This window comes from Gymnogyps californianus, chromosome 3 (genome assembly GCF_018139145.2).
Source record: "Gymnogyps californianus isolate 813 chromosome 3, ASM1813914v2, whole genome shotgun sequence".
Taxonomy (NCBI): Eukaryota; Metazoa; Chordata; class Aves; order Accipitriformes; family Cathartidae; genus Gymnogyps; species Gymnogyps californianus.
Genome location: NC_059473.1, coordinates 124,133,062 through 124,154,073, shown reverse-complemented (window position 1 = coordinate 124,154,073; position 21,012 = coordinate 124,133,062). Strand labels below are relative to the sequence as shown.

The 21,012-nt window shown below is 46.4% G+C and overlaps 1 protein-coding gene across 1 annotated transcript; it reads right to left on the bottom strand.

The window, feature by feature from the left end:
- Nucleotides 1-1,099: 1,099 nt before the first annotated feature.
- On the bottom strand, nt 1,100-19,072 carry EFHC1 (EF-hand domain containing 1). The gene is given in 11 exon segments (XM_050894594.1): nt 1,100-1,271; nt 3,214-3,402; nt 4,268-4,437; nt 5,071-5,284; nt 6,503-6,643; nt 7,448-7,668; nt 8,003-8,195; nt 9,591-9,740; nt 11,529-11,816; nt 13,397-13,618; nt 19,010-19,072. Coding segments are annotated over 11 exon segments (1,923 nt in total). The 3' UTR covers nt 1,100-1,199.
- Between the last annotated feature and the right edge of the window lie 1,940 nt (nt 19,073-21,012).

The following is a 21,012-nucleotide window of genomic DNA, read 5'->3' as shown; positions in this document are numbered from 1 at the left end:
GAGAGAGCTGTAGCGATTCTCGGGCGGAGTGAGGAGCAGCACAAAACGGGCCCAGAAGGGAAGAGCGATGACCTTTCTGAACAAGAGGAGGCAGGAGGGAGCTGTCATGTGGAGACTCTCAGCTGTCTGAGGGGAAGTGGGAATCCACAGCACAAAAGCTGATTTAACTAAGCATTTTGTTCCAAAGAGCTTTGTTCTCTACTGTGTGCATGATAGCTGCCTTTCATGTGTGCTCAATGGCAATACCTGGCAGGTGTCATTTGGGGTGAGAAGGTCCCTGCCACATTTACCTTCATGGAGAGACGAGCAATATGTGACTCGTAAATGGAGCACAAGTGTCATAACTCTATTGCTATGCCAACTGCTAGTTTGCCCTTTTCATTGGACCTGTCTGGTAAGATGACAGGTTGCATAAGATGGGTTTAGATAGTATCTCACTCCTAAAACCATTCTCCCAACCTTTTGTTAAAAAATGCAAAGCTGTTGTCAGCAGATTTGTGTACAGACCCCTGCTGTCTCCATAGCTATGTGAGAGCTAAACTCCCCACTCCATTTCAAGTAAACCCAGAATCACACTTTGTGGGTTTTTTTTCCCCCTCACTTTAATCCTTAGCTACTCCAGCCATTGAGGTACTTCTATTTAAAGCAGATTTATTAACACTTTTATAGCAGCCATGCATGAATTGCTTACATTCAGACTAGCAAGCGTGAGTTTATCGTGGTCCATGGCAGGGCTCTTAGATCTTCTTGCAATGCAAATAACACTTTAAACTGGCAGTCTTTGCTGCTTGAAGGTGAAAGGCCCCTTTTGACTCTGTAAGAGAAATCTAGAGTGGTTATCACTCCAGGCTTTAGAAAGGTTTAGCTCTAGCAAGCTTTGCTGTCCTGCATTAAAAAGTTGAGAGACAAACAGGAGAACCTGGCTTTGGTTCTCCAAAGTTTTTTCTCCTGTGAGTTTCATTTCAATATCGAGCAGTTGTGAGGTTGAGCTTGGTGGTGGCTAAAAGAGCAGGGAGAGGTTAGCAAGGGAAAAAAGTTAACAAAGTGAGGGTGAAATTAGCTGGCTCTAGTGAGGACGGAAGGGGGAGAGTGAGTGAAGCAAAGGTGAAGACTAGAGCATCCTTTTTGAAGTACAATGTCTTAAAGTCGGCAGCTAAGAATTTTATCGCTGGTCTTGTGCTTCAGCTTCTGCGCAAAGATCACGAGGGGAAGGCTCTAAGGAAATCATGGTAGTTTATCTTGTCTTCTTCACAAGAACATAGGTCAATCAGCTGAGGGGAAAAAAAAACAACAAACAACATAAAGAGTTGGAAGAAGCTGCAAATTTGTTTTTTTAGGGGAAAGTGCCCAGAGGTACTCCTTATGTGACAGGGCAGAAGATCTTATTCCCCTGTGTGGAAGAGCCTACTGCCTTAGTAGTTCTGAATCACAGGTAACCTTGAATGCTTATAGATGACACTAATCTATGCAAGGAGAAGAGTTAAAGTGTTTGAGTTTAATCCTGATTGCCTTCTGAGTATCACCACAGTGGCAATAGATGCACAAAAAAATAAAGCATGGCCACAGACTGACACAGGCCACAGCAAATCTTTCAGAAACCCCATAGAAATCCCTGCCAAAAGTGGGATGGGGGCAACATACCTGAACAGTTATAGTTCACTGGTGTCGCTTTGGTGTGTGCACATGGCATAAAGTGGAGACACAGATAATTGAGCTCAGTGACAGCCCTACTAATGAGCCAGTTCTGGTATCCGTGCCTGACCCTGCATTGTGTTACAGAGCTATAGCCTTTGTGTGCTTAAGGGGAAGAAAGAGGGCTTTTGTTTCTTTAATTGCATAACTAATCTCCTTCTGACACCCAGGGAGATGGAAAAGGTCTAATATCACAGTTCCTTGAAAAGATTCTTCTTCCCCTTGTCGCCTAGAGACAGATTTACTAGGGTTGCTCTTGTGTGACTGACAGCTGTGCTCTTCTCCAATCCAGGCAGTAGTTAACTATCTGCCATATGTTTAACTTATAGCACTGCCACGCTTCTGAGGGCTCTGGGCATACTCTTATTAAGATTTCAGGAGAAGAGGGATGCTTTTAGTGTATAGGTCCTAGATGGGAATTCAAACACGGGGGTTTAGCCTCAATTGTCACAGGTTCTCCACATGCTCTTGGGCATGTCGCTTCATCGCCCATTCTCGGAGTGGAAGCAGGAACGACTGTCACCACATTGTAAATTCCTTAGGGCAGAGTGGTCTCCGATGAACTCTAGTACAGCAAAGCCCCGGGTGCTGGTCAAAGGCCTTTATTCAGTGCGCATTCAGAGATATAAATACCCTGCCTGTGCACCTTTCTAACCACGGCTGTGATGCTCATGGTTGGCTGGTTTAGAAAACGGGTTTTTTTTAGCAAGGGAAATACTCCCTCTGGTTTCTAGATTTCTTTAAACTCTGAGTCTGCCTTTATTGGCCACTAATCTACTGCATAACACATTATACTAAGAAAGGATCCTTGCCAGTCGTATTCCTGAAAGGATCCTCCATCCCCGCTGCACGAATTTTTCTCTTCAGTTTTCCTCACACTTTCTGCTATGCAGACTGTGATCTCCATGTGCTGTTGCTCATAGTGCCCAGCAAGCCTATGTTTTAATTGTGTTAACCAAGTGGTTATGATTCTAATTTCTTTTTTTTTTTTTTTGGTATAACATTTCGTTCTCAAATCTAAATTCAGTTGCTGTTAAATCCAGAATGCATCTAAGCTTTCCTAAGGCTCATTCCCTAAGCACCTCAGTGTCATCTCTACTCAAGCCCAGGTGTGCTTAAGTCATGACAGACACTCAGTAGCTCTGCAGTAGCCTATGCCTGATCTCTCATGACATACAACCTCTTCTGCTCATCTCCGAGACCTGAGCCAGCAGGCATTTTCAGGCTTCACATAACGGTGCAGCCAAACTCTAGGCTGCTCATTTGGGAGGCAACCCGGGTAACATTCCTTCCCTTTACTTAGAGGACAGCAATTATTCTCTCCTCCTTTAAGACACGGGCTCAGTCCAACAGCTCAGAGGCCTTTCTGAATTGGGACTCTTGCCCTTTTCTTGAAGCTGTTACCCTTTGTAGGATAGAGCAGCTGTTGGTCTCGCCTACCTAGGGTTGGTTTGTAGAAGAGCTCTTTTGGAAGAGCTACAGGAGGGGAATTCAATACGCACAACATCCCTTCCTTCTGACCTTGTTAAGAAGAATGGCGTTGGTCGGCACACTCAAGCTGTCGCAAAGGGCTAAAAATTTTGCTTTGTCCAGGATGCCAGAGCCATCCTTGTCGCACTGAAGAAATGCCTCCCGAATGTTCTTGTTGTTCAAGTACTTATGGAGCTTCAGCTCTTCCTGAACCTGCACAATTAATTCATCCAGTTCCTGCTTGCTGGTCCCAAGCATGGAGATGTCACTGTAGAAGAAAGGAAGAACGGGACTTCATGTAAAAGCTACTTCTGGCAGCCTTACTGTGACAGTTGTGTGCTGGCTGCCCACCATGGCTGGCCAGACTGTATTTCTGAATACACAGCAGGCTTCTGGGGTGCTTGGTTTTTACGGCAAGCTCATCTCAGCTTGGACTTAGACATGAAGCTCAGTCTTGATCTTGGAGCATTAGGTAAACTATTTTCCCTTTGCAGGACAATTCCCCCATGCACCTTTTGTCTGCAAGTGCTCTGGGACAAGGAGCGTTTCCTTGTGTGCTCCATACAGTCCAAGGAACTATACGCAACTCTAGTTTCAACCAGAGCCCCTGAACTACCATGATACTAACTGACTCCAAAGTGTGTTGTGAGGTAAGAGAGTTGTTACTGGGTCACCCAAAATGGGTCCAGACAGCTAAAAAAGAGGATGTGGTCTAGGCTCTGATGGGCTGATAAGCACAGCCAGAGCAAATGAAAAAAAAAAAAAGACTCCACCAACCGTCCGCTGAGCCTGCAACCATCTCGTGGCTCATGCAGATACTGTTAGCAGCACCTGCTACAGTTAACTGCTGTCTTTTGGGAAAAGTTGACTGCGTCCATTTAGCTGAAAGTATCTCTGCTGCTGAGCCAGAGCTGTCCCGCAAGATTTTTGGGTCAGCAGCAGCTGCAATATTCCATTGTACACCCTTGACCCCCTCTGTATGTGTCCAGACACAGGCTCTTGGAGCTGAATAATCAGCCGAGCAGCCGTTAGACAGCATGCTGGAGCCCATGGAGGCTGCTGGAAATGCCCTTAGCTGTCAACCCTGAGTCTTATTTAGCTCCACAACGCCATCCTTTGAAGCCTACCTGTTGGCAGTCTCCTTTATCACCCGCCGTGGGCGAAAATGATCCCTCAGTGACTGCAGTGTTGCCGCAGGGAAACTCTCTGCATTGCTCTCCATATAATTAAGCACATATTCATCAGCGTCAGTGATAACAAACCTGTGGCCAAACACTGGGGAAGAGGCATCAAAGAAAGCAGTGTTACTTGCCTTTCAGCATGGGTAAGTCACTTCTTCATCCAGGAGAGAGCATGGTTTCTCTCTTGTGGCTGGGCTCAGGTTTGAGCGAGCTCTGCTATTTGTTTCAGTCCTTCAAGTGAGAATAGTTTCACTGACTCAAAGGGAGTTTTGCTGCAAGAAAAGCAGCTGCTAAGAGCAAAGGCCCTGTGCTTGGGCCTACAATGCCTCCCCCATTAGCACTGGTGTGTTTCTAAATATTTCAGTATTACATTTATTTTCCTTACAGGACAGATTTTCCTTACAGGATAGGCCTTTGCTACTGGAATTCATCTGGCATAGCTTTTACCCTGTGAATCCTGGCAGGTCCCAAAATGGAAACCGAACGCATACTATGGAGAACGTAGCTCTTTTCCTAATTATGTCAAAGGTCCAAACATTGACAGTAACAGTGTTATATCAATGTACACCAGCTGGTGATGTGGAAACTCAAATGTGATGAGAGCCAGAAGGAACAGATCTTTCAAGTGAAGGAAGGTACATGCACTGTCCATGCAATAAATGACATATCAGAGCAGGCACTGAAAACCAATGCTCAAAGACTATTATCAATCCAGGCTGGATTTTACCTTCAATTGTAGAACCAATGGTGAGGTCAGAGGGCTCATAGTACGTGGCATTCTCTGTAGTAGAGCCTGGTTTGGCGACTCTGGTCTTTCCTAAGTATTTGCCTCCAATGATGCCAGAGTTACGGACTGGGGGCTCGTAGATGCTGATCATGTCATTGGAGAGGAAATAAGAGAGGATGAAACGACGCTTTCTGTCCTCAGGGTTTGGTGATTCCTAGAGGAAAGGTAGTGGCTTTGGAAAAGAACATTTGAACCAGGTTTTTCTTTCCTGGGGTGCTTAGGAGTACCTAGTAACCCACTCATAAGGACCCAGAGTTCATAGCTTTTTTTATAGCTGACTAAACAAAGCGCTTGATGTAGGCCAAAAGCTACAGATATGCTGACATAGCGTAACAAAGCCCTAGACATCATTAAGTACCTGAATTTCAAAGGTTACGTGCTCTAGTCAGGCTAACAGAAGCAGAACCTGGGCTGCAGTGACCAAGTATATTCAGTGTTTCCATAGACTGAGTAATCCAAGAGAAAGGAATATCCTATATGGAATGATTCATCAGAGAGAGAGACTGGCTGTAAAATTCAGTATTAAAGTTATATTTTTCATTATAATGAGTGCCTGAGAGAGGCTGGTGCTGCCTCCAGCTCTTAGTCACAGGAAGACACTCCCCTGACACACCAGTAGGTTTACTTGCTTAGTTTAAAATTAAGTGGATCTGAACTCCTCAGCTGCGACCTTTAGGAACTCCTGCACAATAGGGAAAAGAAATCAGCCCTTATTCACCCTGAGTGTTTGGAGAGGACAGGCACCAGGCAGCACAGGAAATGCCATTGCTACTGCTGCATGTGCCAGAGGCTCCTTGCATAAACTAACTGTAAAGCTGGCACAAAGGCCAGGGCCTGAATGCCGTTGTGGTGGGTGGAAAGCACCATCCCCGTGGACTCCCCGGCTTCTATGCTGGCACTTGGCTGCTCTGCTAGCACAGCCCCTTGCTGGCTGCTGCGGCCAGGACTAGCCTGGAGAAGGACAGGTACTGACAGCCAGCAGAGGAGAGACAGCAAACCCACGCTTGTGGCAACCGTTGAAGGCAGGCAGAGGCACAGTGCCCAGTTGCAATGCTGTTTCAGTTAGGGCCATCTGTCACGTGCTGATGTCAGTGGGAGTTTTTCCATAAATGGCTCTGGTTTTGTAGCATGTTTGTTTTGTACTTTCTGGCCTTGTTTTTTTTCTACCTTTGCGTGCTACTAATTGTCACAGCGAGTACACAATAACCCAACGGTATCCCCTAGGGGGAACTAGTGTTGGCTTGGGGAACTCTTTTCCCACCAGCACAGAGGAGAATTTGCTAACAAACAGCCTTGTCTGAGCAGGCTGTTCCTCTCGTCCTTCTGAATCTACAACATAAGCTGGCACTATACCATCAAGGAAAGCACTTACCAGGGCTACCTGGTATCGCAGGACCTTGTGGTCATTCTCTAGCATCTTAATTACATCTTTCCGGGGAGGCTTTGGAAGCAGAGAAAAGCAGTTCTGAAGAGAGTCTTCAAGGATGCCAAAACCATTATAGGGAGGAATTACCTGCATCCAGAGGAGATATCAAGCATGAACAGCTGAAACTAAGAACAAGACAATGTTTGCAAGACAGCTTATCAGAAATCATCTGTTTGGAAAGAAATCTTCTGTCACCAGGTAGCAATAGCTGTGACATCCTGCCCAGCAGAGACACTACTAGCCCAGCCATGTGTTGGACCCCTTACTTATAGAGAACATTTAAGAGAATTAAGAAAATCTGAAATTCAGAAAGCCAGGTAATTTCTCTGAATAAAGAGACTATGGCTATACTAATAACTAAACCTTCCTGTGCACAGGAATTCAATCATCTATATGGTTACACTGTTAACCTAATCCCCATCATGTTTGTGGTCTAGGCCAGCTAGCGCTCCAAACCATTCCTAGGCTCAGCTTGGGAGGTAACAAGGGCTGTGACCATCCCCAGTAGGCAGTCTGGACTTGGCAACCCTGTTTTGGAGGGTGAGGGAGAGTTTAGTAGTATGAGTGTAGCCAGACGGTGCTGGTTGGCTTCCCAGCCAAAACCAAACCCTGACACTTAAATTTTCTAGTATAGACATAACCAGAGTTCTTTCTATCACTATTAGCAAGTGCTTTGCTCTTTACAGTATTAGAAATCAACAGTTTCAGAGGGCTTTCATTTTTATATCGATTATGACCATTCTTGCCTTGTCTTTTTCAAGTTGCTTGCTCTTTTCTTTAAGCTGAACTTGTTTACCATAGGTTCTTACTAAGCTGAACCTATACTTTACTATAAGAGCTTATACCAACCGCTTCCTTCCCTCCCTTCCTTTGAGAAATTGTTTGCAGTACCTGTGGAACTTCCTCAAGTGGTTTCTTCTTTATTTCCACTGGTTGAAAGTCTGTGATGCCAAATTTGTCACGATAGAATTTTTGTGTGAACTCATCGCAATCATAGATGAAGAAGGTGCGTCCAAGGAGGGTGGTAGATTTGCCGACAGCAAAATCTTTAGCTGTGTACCACTCAAGTACCTCCTGATCAGAGATCTCCAGCACACAGCTTGGGAAGGTGTCTAAGGACAAGGGAACAAAAGGAAAAATAAATCAATCAGGTAGATGTTAACATTTCCTAGTGAAAAGGGATACAAAAGCAAGCTGTATAAATAAGCTCCAGGGAGCTGTTGGTTTTGCTGTCCTGCCACTGTTTCTCAAAAGATAAAGAATTTAGTGATCATTTAAAGGACTTTTCTTTGGCCAAAAACTGGTGCCACTTGGAGTGTTCTCAGCAAAAATTCTCCAGACTCGGTGTACCTCTGACACAGCCACCCTCTGACACAGCCACCACAGACCCGTCTACCCACCAAGGCACTTTAGCACAGACAGATGTGCTGGCCAATCTAAACTTACTTTTCTTGTCCACAAAGGTTTTGGGCAAGCGTTGGCGTTTTATCAGTATTGGGAATGGGTCTCTACCATGATTTTGCTTGTAGACTTCCCGAACCTCCACTGTGTCATCTGCCAAGTAGTAATGGATGATGTAAGGCCGATTCTCACCAAAGATGCTGTCAGTGTCATCCCACATGGCGTAGAAGCGAAGGACCTGGGGTGGAGAAAAAAGAGGCAGAGAAGACAAACATGGATTAGAATTACTCATGCTTTGTCCAAATGAAGTGGGTTGAAATGGGTTGGATGACTGGAGGCATCTCACCAATCTTCTCTGCCAGGTACAGAACAACCAAGCCCTTGTACTGTGGGCACTGGGATGAATGGGCTGCTGAGGCAGCACTGGGAAGGACAGCAGGGGCCTGGAGAGCTGGACAGGCCTGGCTTATCTTGACAGCAGCAAGTGAGAGAGAACAGTTTATGCTAAGACAAGAAATTTAGTTCAGGAAGCATGAGGAAAAATGAGGGGGAAGTGATTAAAAAGCAGCAGAAAATAATTGCCCAGGAATGAGTAGGGAAGTAGTCTTAAGGGAAGTGATTTTTATAATGAAACTTAATACAGCAAGACAGAATCTTGTTTTGACTCTTAAACGTCTTAGAGGTTTCATGGCCAATTCTTTACTACTCTCATGCTGAGGAAGGCAGAGGGGAATGCACTCGGCAGCCCTGAGGAGGCTGCATTCACTGCAGACCCCATCTTATTTCTGCCTAGTGGAAATATCATCTTTTAATGCCACAGAAATCAAACTCCTAAACAAGGAGCCCAATAGCCATTGCAGGCAGAGTTGGCCCAGCACAGACTTGAGTCACTAAGGCTAAACTGGCAGTAAAATGGCAGGCATGGCCTAGCTTGCATCCACACAGCAAAACTGTCCGCTCCCCTCAAAACAGGGTGACCATATCCAAAATGGCAACTGGATATGATCCTGGCCTGTGCTAATGCCTAGCTGATAGCCAGGACCTGTTTGATTGATAGCTGGCCAGGAAGAATATGCAAAACTCAGGTCGTGTCCTGGCCCTGTTTTATTTTCTAGTATAGATGTAGTCTATACGGTTTCTTACATTGTTGCTAGATGAAAAAGAAGATCCAGAGGAGTAGAGAGGAGAGTGTTAGTCAACTGTGTGCACAGGGAGAATTCAGTCAGAGCAAGTGGCATTTGTGTTTGTCTGAAATTGCCCACTCTGGCACTGGCATCAATGTTTTGGGGGAAGAGAGGAGTGGATGCAGCACACCCATTCGTATTAGAACTGCATCTGGCCTTACCTGCTAACTTCCCAAGGCAGGTGGCTTATCTCATCCCAACAGAAAGCGAGAGAGAAATGGAGGATCTAGAGCAGAGGCTCTGCAATCCAAAGAGAAGCTGTTTACAAGGCACAAAGCCCAGCAAAAACATAAAAGGTTTTGTTTCTCACTAAAGCCAAGAAAGGAGCAAATCTGGAGTCTGTTCAGCAGACTGAGATTTTTTAGAATGAGTAAGGTTGCACTCACAAGACTCAGGTTTCAATAACACACATAGTCTGTAATGCGGGTAATCACTACCAGCTCTCTCACCTGCTTGTCGTAAGTCAGAAACTGTTTGAGTTGGTCGAAATCCGATGGTGTGATGTACTTGCGCATAGGCATCCGACGCAGTTCTGTGTAAGGATCAAAAATCATTTTCTCTGGAGGGTTCAGTTCGATTCCTTGGCTCTCCAGGAACACCTAGGAAGGTCATCTGAGGTATTAATGCTGCCATGAGTTCTGAAGGTAAGAGATAACTAGAGAATACAGATGGGCTGAGATGAGTGTTGTCAGAATACTGCAAGTTCATTCCTCACAGACCACCAGGCTGCAGGAGTATTAGTTCTACTGCAATAGCAAATACAATAGAAGATGACCAAGCTGTTTCTGTTTAAGCTGCTTCTTAGCTTTGCTTGTCCTTTAATTACTCAGGGCAGTCCTGTCCTCAACACCCTAACTCAGATTTTACTTGAGCAGTTTTCCTTGGCCTTAGGGCTTTAAATGGAGGATAACTGTCAGTTGGTCTCTTTTATGTAAACAAAAAAAATTAAATTAGTGCATAACCGCAGATGTAGTCAGTTGAAATTTGCAAGAGACCCAGGTCTCCCCAATGTGTCAGACAATGGAAGTTAGCGTTACCCACACTAGGCCCACCAAGGCCCTTCGGGCCATGAGGATATGTGCCAGAGTGGCAGCTTCAGTCCATCTTTCAGGAATACTTCTGCCACAGAAAGAGAAAATCTGTTTGTTTATAAGGAGATTTTTTGCTTACCTAGGATGCATCAACAAACTCTAGGGTATTACTTGTGTACTCACCTCAGTCACCCAAAACAACTTCTGAAGTCAATGGACTTCTTCCCTTTTTGGCCTTGGGAAGTGGCCCATGAAAACATTCAGCCCAGGAAGCACCTATGCAAACATCTCCAACAGGCATGTGAGATCACCCTGAAGACTCACAAAGCAGGTTCACGCTTTCAGACTCACTATTTTCTGGTCTGGAGGATGCCAGCTAATGATAAATAGACTAGTGGCCTTGAGATGTAGACCCACGTAGCTCATTTCATGTTTTCCATCAACCAACCAACATTTACATGAGAACCAGCTCTTCATCTGATGTGAACTGACTTTAACAGTCATCCAGTTCCAGCAGAGCTGGCCCCACATGTTCTTAACAGCCACATATATACCAATATATTATACATGCTTGGGAACATTCCTGGGCACTGAGGCCAACTGGCAAGGAACAGTCTGCATCTAAACTCTCTCAGCCTCCAGGACAGGTTGGCTGCATGTAACTCACCTATTGGGAATGGTCCCTGGAGCATTCTAACTCCTGGACTGCTTCTGGGAATTGCTTGGAAGAATAGTAGTTGACCAGGGCTGAGATTGTACTGGGGACAATCTAATAGGATGCCAGTATACTGGTATTTGTTATTACTTGTTACTGGATTGTTATTACCTCATTTACTGGTACAGAAATAGCCAGAAATAGAAAAGCAGGCAATGAGTAAGCTCTCTTAGAAAGGTCAGTTCATATGATTCTCAACCCACGGATCATGACTGCTCTTCTGGCTTGGCTGTAGATGGGTGCAGAGTTACTGACTGCATTTCCTTCCCCTATTCTTAACAGAGGAGTATTAAGTCAGAAAAGAGGATCAGTAATTTCCCTCTCACATATGCACAATGTTTCATCTGGACTCTAAGCAGTTAAACTGTTGTACACACAGAAATGAACTTAAAATTTGTATTGTAAGGAGAAGTCCTGAGGACAAAGGATGGACTTCCAGCAGCCCTGGGGCAAAAATACTGAGGAATTAACGTGCCCTCAGCAAACATCATACCTTGAACTCCACATTGATCTGAAGAAAGAAGTCTTCACAAAAAGCAAAATGAAAGATTGTGAGCAACCATATTGTGAAAGGTACAGATGCAGACTACTGGGCTCTCCCAGGATTCTTTCTGGCAGTGTTCTCTGTACAAGCAACACACCTGCGTGAATGGGTCACAGTCGACTATGCGGTACGTCCTGCCATACATGGTGATGTTCATGCCCCGATTCAGATCTTTCCAGTGGTAATGATCCCCGCAGTCATTCTTGGGCACCCGGTGGCGTCTGATAAGTTTGCCTTGAGGAAGACCAGAGTTCTGCACAACAGGCTCTATGACGGACATGCTGTCATCTTCCAAATAGTAATAGATACCCACTTGGCGGATCCGGTAATGCTCTTCTGCGGAGAGAGGAACATCTTCCTGGAAGTAGGCATCAAACTTCAAAATCTGCCAAAGGGGCAATATAACAAAGGGAGAGAGAAAGAAACAATTTGAACACCACGATTAGTCTATTAAGACCAATAATTTATTTATAATTTGCTTTGGCAGTGCAAAGTTACTGGATTGTAATCTATAAAATCATCATAGCCAACTGTAGCCTAATCCGCGACTGATGGCAGAGGCATCATGAGAGCTTTTATCAAGACCTGCCTTTTACAAATCTGGTACGCATGAGACAGGCGTAAAAAATACAGCCTTTTCCCTGCTCCTCCTTGATCACCTGCTATTTCACCTACTGCCAGGGGCTTGGTTACTGCCAGTAATCTAGTTTACTGACATACATGACTTTCTTTACTATTGTCAGCTTTGCAGACCCTGATTTGGGGAAGCTATCAGTAGATTTTAATAAAGAGTTCAACCACATCTGTGGATTTTAAAATCTGCATGGGTCATCTGAAGTCACATCTATTCAGCACTGACAGCAAAAGCTAATCTGTGCTGGAGAAACAAGGAGACGAATCAGCCAGTCAATCACAGTCCCTGTGCTTGGCAGAAGTACGAGGAATATTCCCTCCAAGATCATTCAATGCCCCTAAGAGGATGTAGATGGCCAATCAGGCCTTGCATACCCAGCCTACATCAACCCAGAGGCCTGGGTAATTAAGTGATGATAAAGCAGCAAGTTCCTGCTAGCCAGCAAAAGTGCTTCAAAAGGCACCGTGACTTCCCCCAGCAGCACTGGGACCCCTGCTGCTACTCTGGCTTGAATGAAGGGGCAGAGAAGTATCTGACAGATTAAACGGCAACATCTACATTACTCTGAAGGAATAGGCTCAGTAATTAACAGAGCACATCTGTTCCCCAGACTGTCTCACAGATGGGCTGAGGGTTGGCTGCAGATTGCTTTTCCAGGCCTGCCTGGCAGCGTGCAAACCCCTGCACGCGCTCAGGTCTGCTGAGCCTCGCACGCTCTGCAGCGGCTGCTCTCTCCGTGGCTGCGGCCGCACTCGCCAGCTTGCAGTCTGTGCCACTGGCACATTTAAACTCACGGGTCAGCTCAGGACTGCTCCAAGCTTACACACAGCCACCTCCTCGTCTGATACGATCACCAAGATGTAACGCAGGGAGTACTAATGGAGCAGTACAGGCTGTAACACGCTGTGGCGACAAACACAAGCGTAAATAGAAAGACCACAGTTAAACAGTCTAACAGGGTCCCCATTGCAGGCTGTCTTTTACAGTTTAAGCTTGGTTACAATCTCAATATAGTTTTGGAAACACAGAAGGCCAGGCTGTGGTTTACTGGGCAATGGTTATAAACTGAAGCTTTTCAGAGTTAATCAAACTTCTTTTCCAACGCCTGCTGCAAATGTTTTAGCGTAACTTGTGGGGAATGTCTTACATCGTTTATGTATTATAATCCTCCTCCCAAGCAAAGAAAGCCTCTTTCAGTCTGGGGTTCAGCTGTCTCTGACTAAGGGCTATGGCATCTGAAAACTGCTGTACACTGTCCCATGAACCCTGGAGCTGACTGTTTATGTCTCCGAACTTGGCCAGTGATATTCCTGGAATAAGCTTCTTTATACCTTTTTGTCAAAAACCACGTGTGCTGGAACGAAGCCTGAAGGTGGAGCCTGCTTGGCTTGCCCATAGGTCAGCGTGGGTCTCTTGTTGGACAATTCATCTAATTCAGCTTCAGAAAGCTGATTCACATATAGTCGCTCCCCACCGATCCCCACTGTTGGCAGCCGAGAAAAGGCAAATCCATTTTTGTAGCCCAGTGTCTGGGACCGATGAAAAGATGTTTTCTGTGGAAGGAAATCCAGCTGTTAAAATACTGCATGCACTTAGTAGATACAGCTACTGAAAGCACAGAAAAACAGTAAAAGAGTGTAATATCCAGAATACCCCCCCAGCATTTTATTATAACCTACCGCAGCAGTTATTTACAATCAGATTTTACACTTAGATCAAGAAGGCTTAAAAAACAGTAAGTGCCTGGAGGAACAAAATGTCAGAGTGAACTCAAATCCTAGCACTGGCACAGACACCCCAAGAGCTTAAATCACTTAATTTCCCTGTTGCCACCATTCTCAGTGCCTAGAATGGGGTGACAACACTTTATCTGCTCTAGTATTTCTCTCACAAACTCTTTGTTCCCTACTCTGTGTTACGGCAGTACCGAGCACCATGGGACCTCACTCTGTGATTGCCTTACGGTGCTCCCTTGACTATTACACCTTGTGCACCCTCTGTGTCTTCCATCTCTATTTATTTTGTTAATCCTGTCCTGGGGATGATATTCACAGGATTTTCTTCTCTGGGCTAAATCATGGTGTGTCATGCTCACAGAACTGCAATTATGAAACGTACCAAAGCACATTAGCTGTTTCACCACCTCTCTCCACAGCCTGTGTAAGGGTCACACATTAAATAACCACAACCACAGTGTAAGACCATATAGCAGATTAATGAGAAGCCTGATAAGACGAGAAGAATTCTATCTTTGTAAGCACTGTATAATGCTGGCTACAGGATTCACTTGTTATTTTTGTTTTGTTGGTTTAATCTTGGTTTTGAGCTTCTTGGAGCCTTTCACCTGCCTTTGCTATCTGCCTCACGCCAGCTACTGAGTCATTCTTCAAGCTAAATAATTATCCAGATGGCACAGGAAGGTCCCTGCTTTGCTTAAGGACACACAACAAGAAAATGTCAGAGCTGTGAAGAGGACCTGATCTCTGTCAGTCCAGTCCTGTTCTTCACTATTGAAGATTTGGATCGGACTGGAGTGACACCAGGCTGCTTGACTTGCTGTACAGTCCACCACGCCTGGTACCTCACCTGCAATCCTGAAAGCAGATTGAAATAACGCATGCCTGGCTGGTCCCACTGGGCTTTGAGCACTTAATGCTCCAGAGAAAGCAGGAGAAATTGTGAGTCCCTGATAATAAAATCCCTGACTTTACCTTGATTTTTGCCAAGTAAAACAGTATTGTACGCATTTCTAGCGCTGAAGGAACAAGCTTCAGCTCCTTTTCCAGACCCAGACTTGCAATCAGTCCAACCTCAGGCATGTGAACCACTTCTCTTCCACCCCCTCCCTCACTCCTCATTGTTAAGCCTCTAATCTTATTTATACCTTCAAGGCCCCACTTGAATTTCACATAATGGCCTGTTTTCTCTTTAAACTGGTGCTATGGATCTTGCAATGCTGTGGACAGAGCAGTTAGTTAGGAAAACAGGTTCAGGTGAAAACAAGAGAGTTTATTGAAGACATGTTAACAGAACATCTTAGAAACAGCCCTGCCACAGAACTGCCATTTCCTTCTGTTAGATAAATACCAAGGGAAAGCTGTGGGAAAAATATTCAAGGAAAACCAGGAAGTTTGTCTTTAAATTGGGCAATATCAGCGTTTGTCAGAAGTGCACAGGCTTTTAAGGGCCCACGCTTTCCCTAAAGAAAACACCTCATATATTTATAAGACTCCCAGAGTCGATAGGCTCTCCCAAGTGAGCATGGATGCCAGATAACATCTCACAGTATCAGGTGACCAATGTAAATTTAAAAGGGAAAACCCAGAATGTAAACTCATAATCTCAGTCGCTGCCAGTCCATACGTGAAGAAATTCCACTTAATTAAGTCCTTCTCTTTGCCAAGTCTGTAACGCTTCATACAAACGCCGTTCCCCCTCCCAGTGTCTCTGTTCCTCTGTCACATGAGCACTAAGCAATAAAAATACTATCTTATTTGAACACACAGGTTTTCTTCCGCACTTCTCAGCATTCACTTGGAAAACAAGTATCGCGATGCCCATTTTATAGACTGGAAAATTGACGCAAAGTGAGTTGATAGCACTCACTAGGGCTCATCCCGAGGAACGCTGCAAAGCCATTTCTGGAGTCCAGATCTCCTTAAAACATTACCAATAGTTCAATACTTCAAGTTACTCTAAAATAACAATCCACTCTGCTGGGTCCCGTGGGTGTTTCTTACATACACACAGTGCTGCTGAAGTCAGTAGAAGCATTCACATGACTAAAGCAGGCAGAATTTTACTGACAGAGGTAATAATATTTTGCTAGGGGCAGAAATTTGCATTGCAGATTTCCAAGATGTTATAAATGATACTGAGGAAATAATATTATTAAGCTGAGAATAATTCTGAGATAACCTTCATTACTGCATGATTAAGAGTATTTGTTATGAGTAAATGACTCCACTTACTGTTGAAGAACTCAGTCATCACTGACTGACTTACTTAGAAAATAGTTGGACTGTTCATGCTGGAAGGCACCGCTAAGACTGGTACAGTGACAATTTATCCTTTAGTAGCCCTAACCCACACACAAGCAGAATAAAGAAAAGAGAAGGTCCTATTTAGGAAAACAGAGAAAACCGGGTTCCCACAAAAGCATCCAGAATGATCTGGACTGGGTTTACTAAAGCCCATCAAGACATAGTCCTTGTCAAGGGCACACCAAGTCAAGAGCACATCTGTCAAACAGGTATTAGTGACAATACCACCACTGGTCTAAGAAACATAGGACAATATCTTCTTAAGGGAGCACTAGATCCCTTCAGTGTTGTTAAGATCCTTTAGAGGTTCCTCCCCACTCCATCTGAGGAGCAATCAAGAGTTATAGAAATTTCTATGACAAGGACACCTAGGAAATACTGTAGAGTCCTCTAGAAATATCAGGAGCATTGCGGTGGCAGGAGATGGAAGGGAAGCTTTCCTCCTTTGAGAGAATTTGCATTTCCATTGGAAGACCAAATAACCATGAGGTCTGTGTCCCGGGGAAGTAAAGAGGCTCTGTGAGTGATATGAGAAGAGCAGAGTGGGCTGACCTGCACCAGGGCTCACCATCACCTGAGAAGATTTGCCAAAGGGTAGACTGGGTTGGTAAAAGGTTCTCTCTTCTGTAGAGCACAATCTAGGGGACATATCAGGAAGACATGGAAGTGCTTGTTCTAGAGGTGTCAGTTTTCAATGGGAATATCAAGGACAAGGAGTACTGTCCCAAGATATGTCTCTTTTTTTTTTTTTTCAGTACAGCATGTCCCATGACAAATGTTCACATGCAAATGCATGAAGTTCCTTATCCTGGAATACCAGAGCATACTGGGGCCCTGTTCTCCTGATGACCAGGCAACTTGAACGTATTGGAAGGGAATGGGGGAAGAACAGGCCTCACTTGGAATACGGAGCCTTATGGAAATGGAGGAGCCTGTTCTTAAGGATGTTAAGCTCCAGGGAAATGTAAGGCATGCCCTGGTCTATCTGTTCCCTACAAAAGTCTGGGAGCATTGCTTCTGAGGGAAGCAGTCAGGATATTGGTTTCTCAAACTGACATTAGTAGCATTGAGTTGAAGTTGAGCAATGGTGTCAAGACTCAAGATATTAGTTCCCCAGGGAGAAGGAAAGGCAGAGCTGTCAGCTGCTCTGAAACAGTACTGGAAGGAACTCAGGGAGTATGAGTTCTCATCTATGGTACTGCTTCCTCAAGAGGATATTGGGAGGATTTGGGGTTATCAGATCCTTAGTGCGTGGGCCATTGGGAATGGGGAAAAGGAGAGGTTGCTTCCTCATTTAGGTATCAATTCAAGTGGAGAGGATGAGGATGACACTACTTCTTCCAAGGAACCTGGGAGCAGTTGAGAGGGTCTCACTTCCTTGGGATGCTCCTGGAGGCTGTGGTGGTATCAGTTCTGTGGAGGGATACCAGTTCTCTGAAGACTATCAGGTTCTCAGGTTCCAGACCATCAGTTCCCTGCGGACTATGAAGGATTCAGTTCTCCAGGCAATACCGGGAGAGCATTTGTGGAAGTATCAGAGCTTTGGAGGAGGGGGTATCAGGAGGGTATTGATTGCCCAGGAGATGGTGACTTCAGGGTGTATCTGTCCCTCTAAGGGTGGTGGGTGGGTCCAGGACATAACTGTACTGGGATGGTTTGGGGGATTAATTCCTAGTGGAAGGCTGTTTGAGGTTTGGACAGTGTTGGTTCTCCTGGGTATATCAAGACAGTTGAGGGGCTATCATCAGGTGAGTTTATGGCTCCCGGTTCAGGGCAGTATCCGAATAAGTAGCAGGTTCAGAACACATCCCTTTGGGAAGACTGAGATGGTTCAGAGAAACAGTAGTTTTCTTGGGGGAATCGGGTTTCAAGACTGTAAAGTGAGTTTGGGGATACTCCTTCTCCTGAGGTATCACATGAACTGGCGAGGGAACTATTGGATGGATTCAGTGGTACTGGATCTCCATGGGGTGAGTTTGCAGACAGTAGTTCTGCAGTTACAGAGAAAGCTTTTGGGTCTCAAATGAGGCTGGGGGAACCTACCTCTCCAAAGCTATCAGGACAATTTCAGGGGTTATCAGATGGGTGCAAGATGCAATGGGTTCCTTGGGGACAAGATTAAGAGTACCAAGTCCCCTGGAGGGTGGGCTCAGGGATACCTGGTCCCCTGGGAACAGACTTTTAATTACATTGGGAGAACTTAGGGAGTACCAGGTCTGCTGTGGCTGGGATCAGGGATACCAGGTGGGTTCAGAGAGTTCAGGTCCCCCAGAAGTGAGTTCAGCAGATATTTGTTGGCTTTGTGAAACACCAGGTCCCCTGGGGGAGAGTTCAGTAGGTATTAGGTCTGCTGGGGAGCATCAAATGAGTTTACAGGGCACCAGATCCCTTGGGGGTCACTTCACAGGGTACCAGGTCCCCTGAAGGGTGTCTGGTGAGTTTGAGGGGTACCAGGTTCCCAGGGCATGGGTTCACAGGACACCAAGTCCCCTCAGGGATATTAGGTGAATTCGGGAGGTACCAGGCCTCTTGGGGGAATTAGAGGGTGGTCTGAGGGAATAGGAGGTTCCCTCGGGGTGGGTTCAGGGGGTAACATGTCCCCTGGGGGAACATTAGATAAGTTTAGGGGTACCAGGTCTCCTGGGGAGCTAGAGGAGGGTCTGAGGGAGTACCAGGTTCCCAGGCGGTGTCTTCAGGGGTACCAGGTCCTCCGGGGGAGACGGACAGGGTGCAGGTCACTGACGAGTCCCTGGAGCAGGTGGGGGGTGTAGAGGCCCGATTCTCAGGGAAGGCTCTCAGGGGGGCACCTGCTAGGCCGGGCCAGAGCAGGCTTGGGGGTGTCCCGGAGGAATGGGGGCGGGGGTTCCAGGGAGGCAGGGTACACCGGGCGGCTGCGCTCACCATGGGGTCCCTGAAGGCGCAGCCCGGGAGGAAGGGCAGGCCTGGCCCCGGCTCCGAGCTCATGGCGGCGGAGGCGCTCCCTTCCCGGGCTCCGGCGACGCCGTCTCCACGGCAACCGCCGGCCCGCTCAGTGCGCAGGCTCGTCGGGGAGGGAGCGCATGCGCACTGAGCCGGCCGCGTTCCGCGCCTGCGCGGTGAGCGACCGGGAGCGGTTGCCGTGGCAACGGGAGGGCGGGAGCGGGGCCTGTCCGAGCGGCGGGCCGGGGGCCGGAGTGGCCGAGCTGCCCCCGGGACGCCAGGGAGGAGGGCCCCGGGCGCCCTCGTCCCTGCAGTGTGGAAAAGAAGCAGTCCCGGAGGGTGTGGGAAGCATTAATCCTGTTTTCGTACGGATTTGAGTGCGCTTCGGCCTACTCCAACACAGGCCGCCGCCATGTTCCTCCTCCCCCTCACGCCCAGCCGGGGCTTTTCAGCGTCCCGCAGCGTAAACCCAGTGTTGCCTCTGCCAAGGCACCCCCTTGGCACAGCTGGGCTATGTCCGTGCTATTAAAATCTCTTGGCTTCCAAAACGGGTGGTGGCAGCCAGGCCACCTTTTGGGAGTTGTCCCTGCCCTGTGCTGTGCCCAGGGAGAGGAGTAGCCATGCAGCGCCAAATCCATACCTGGAGTGCTCAAAACATTTCAACAGGAGAAGTGATTGTGCTGGTTCATGATGTATATAGTATGTATATTAGCTGTGAAATAGTGAGTTTTGTACATGTAGCACTGACATAGTTCCTCTCTTAAACACAGTTTTTATCTCTTTCTGAAGGAAATGGCAAAAAGAAGCAGCGGGGGGGGCATAAAGGAAAAGGCGGTTGTGCAAAAGTCACTCGCAAACACAAGAGATAAAAGAGAGCTAAGGCAATCACCACGGAGAAAAGAGGTTTTTGTATGTCTTTCCCTTGGTCTCTTTATCAACGGTACACAGGACAGGCCAGGCTGCGATTCAAGGGCAGGCAGCAGGATCTGAGCGTTTTGTAAGCAGAAGTCAAGCAGAGAGAAATGCAGCCAGACCGTCTGTCTAAGCATGGTGTGGGAGAGAGAAGAAAGCCAGCCAGTGGGAGATAAAAGAATGAGTCTGATGAGCTTAGAAAGGAAAATAATAGATTGAAGGCCAAGCAGGGCTGAAAGAGCTGGATCTGAAAGACAGCAAGCTGCTAATGTGACTGCTGACTCAGATGCAGGTGCTGGCACCAAAGCGCTCTCTCTGATTTCTCCTGCTGTGATATCCAAGCACCGGTTAGCAGGTTTCCTTCCTCAGAGAAGGAAACTTGGCTCCGTGGGCAATGGGTCATCCTCTAGGAGAGTGACAGCAACTTTTTAACAGGGCTGTGTGGCAGAGTGCCCCTGTACACAGCTTGCAATGGGGCAGGAGTGCTGCTATCCTGCTCTTTGCCTGAGTGGAGAACTAAGGCCAGGGGATTTATCCAGGGTCACAAAGGAGGACCTTAGGCTCTGAATGTGAGCAGGGACAGGATCGGGAGACTGTGATCCCAGTACATTCCTCCTGGGTGTTTTAAGGGAGATGGGAATGAAGAAAGGAAGATTAAGGAAAGCCATAGCAGAAGCTGGTACTTTCTTAGGAATAGTGACCATAAAGCAGGAGAGAGGAGAAATGGGGAATAAGGAATTGACGTGGAACTCAGAAGATCTGGATTCAGCTCCATCTTTGACATCAACTTCTGTACAGGCAAGTCTGACTTGCCAAGGTTAAGACAAGCCTCTTTAGCCTTCTACATCCCTACTGTGTACTCGTGACAAGGAAGTCTTTATCAAGATTTCCTATCTCTTATCTGTTTAGAGCTTATGTATTTTAGAGGAAAGACTGCTATTATGTGTATATACGCTACTGCAATATATGTCACTAAAAAAGTCCGACTGGTGAATCCCCATGCAAGGAGAGTGGATGGTGTTTCAATACACCCCATCTGTGGTCTGAGGGATCCAAGGACTACTTCTAATGGG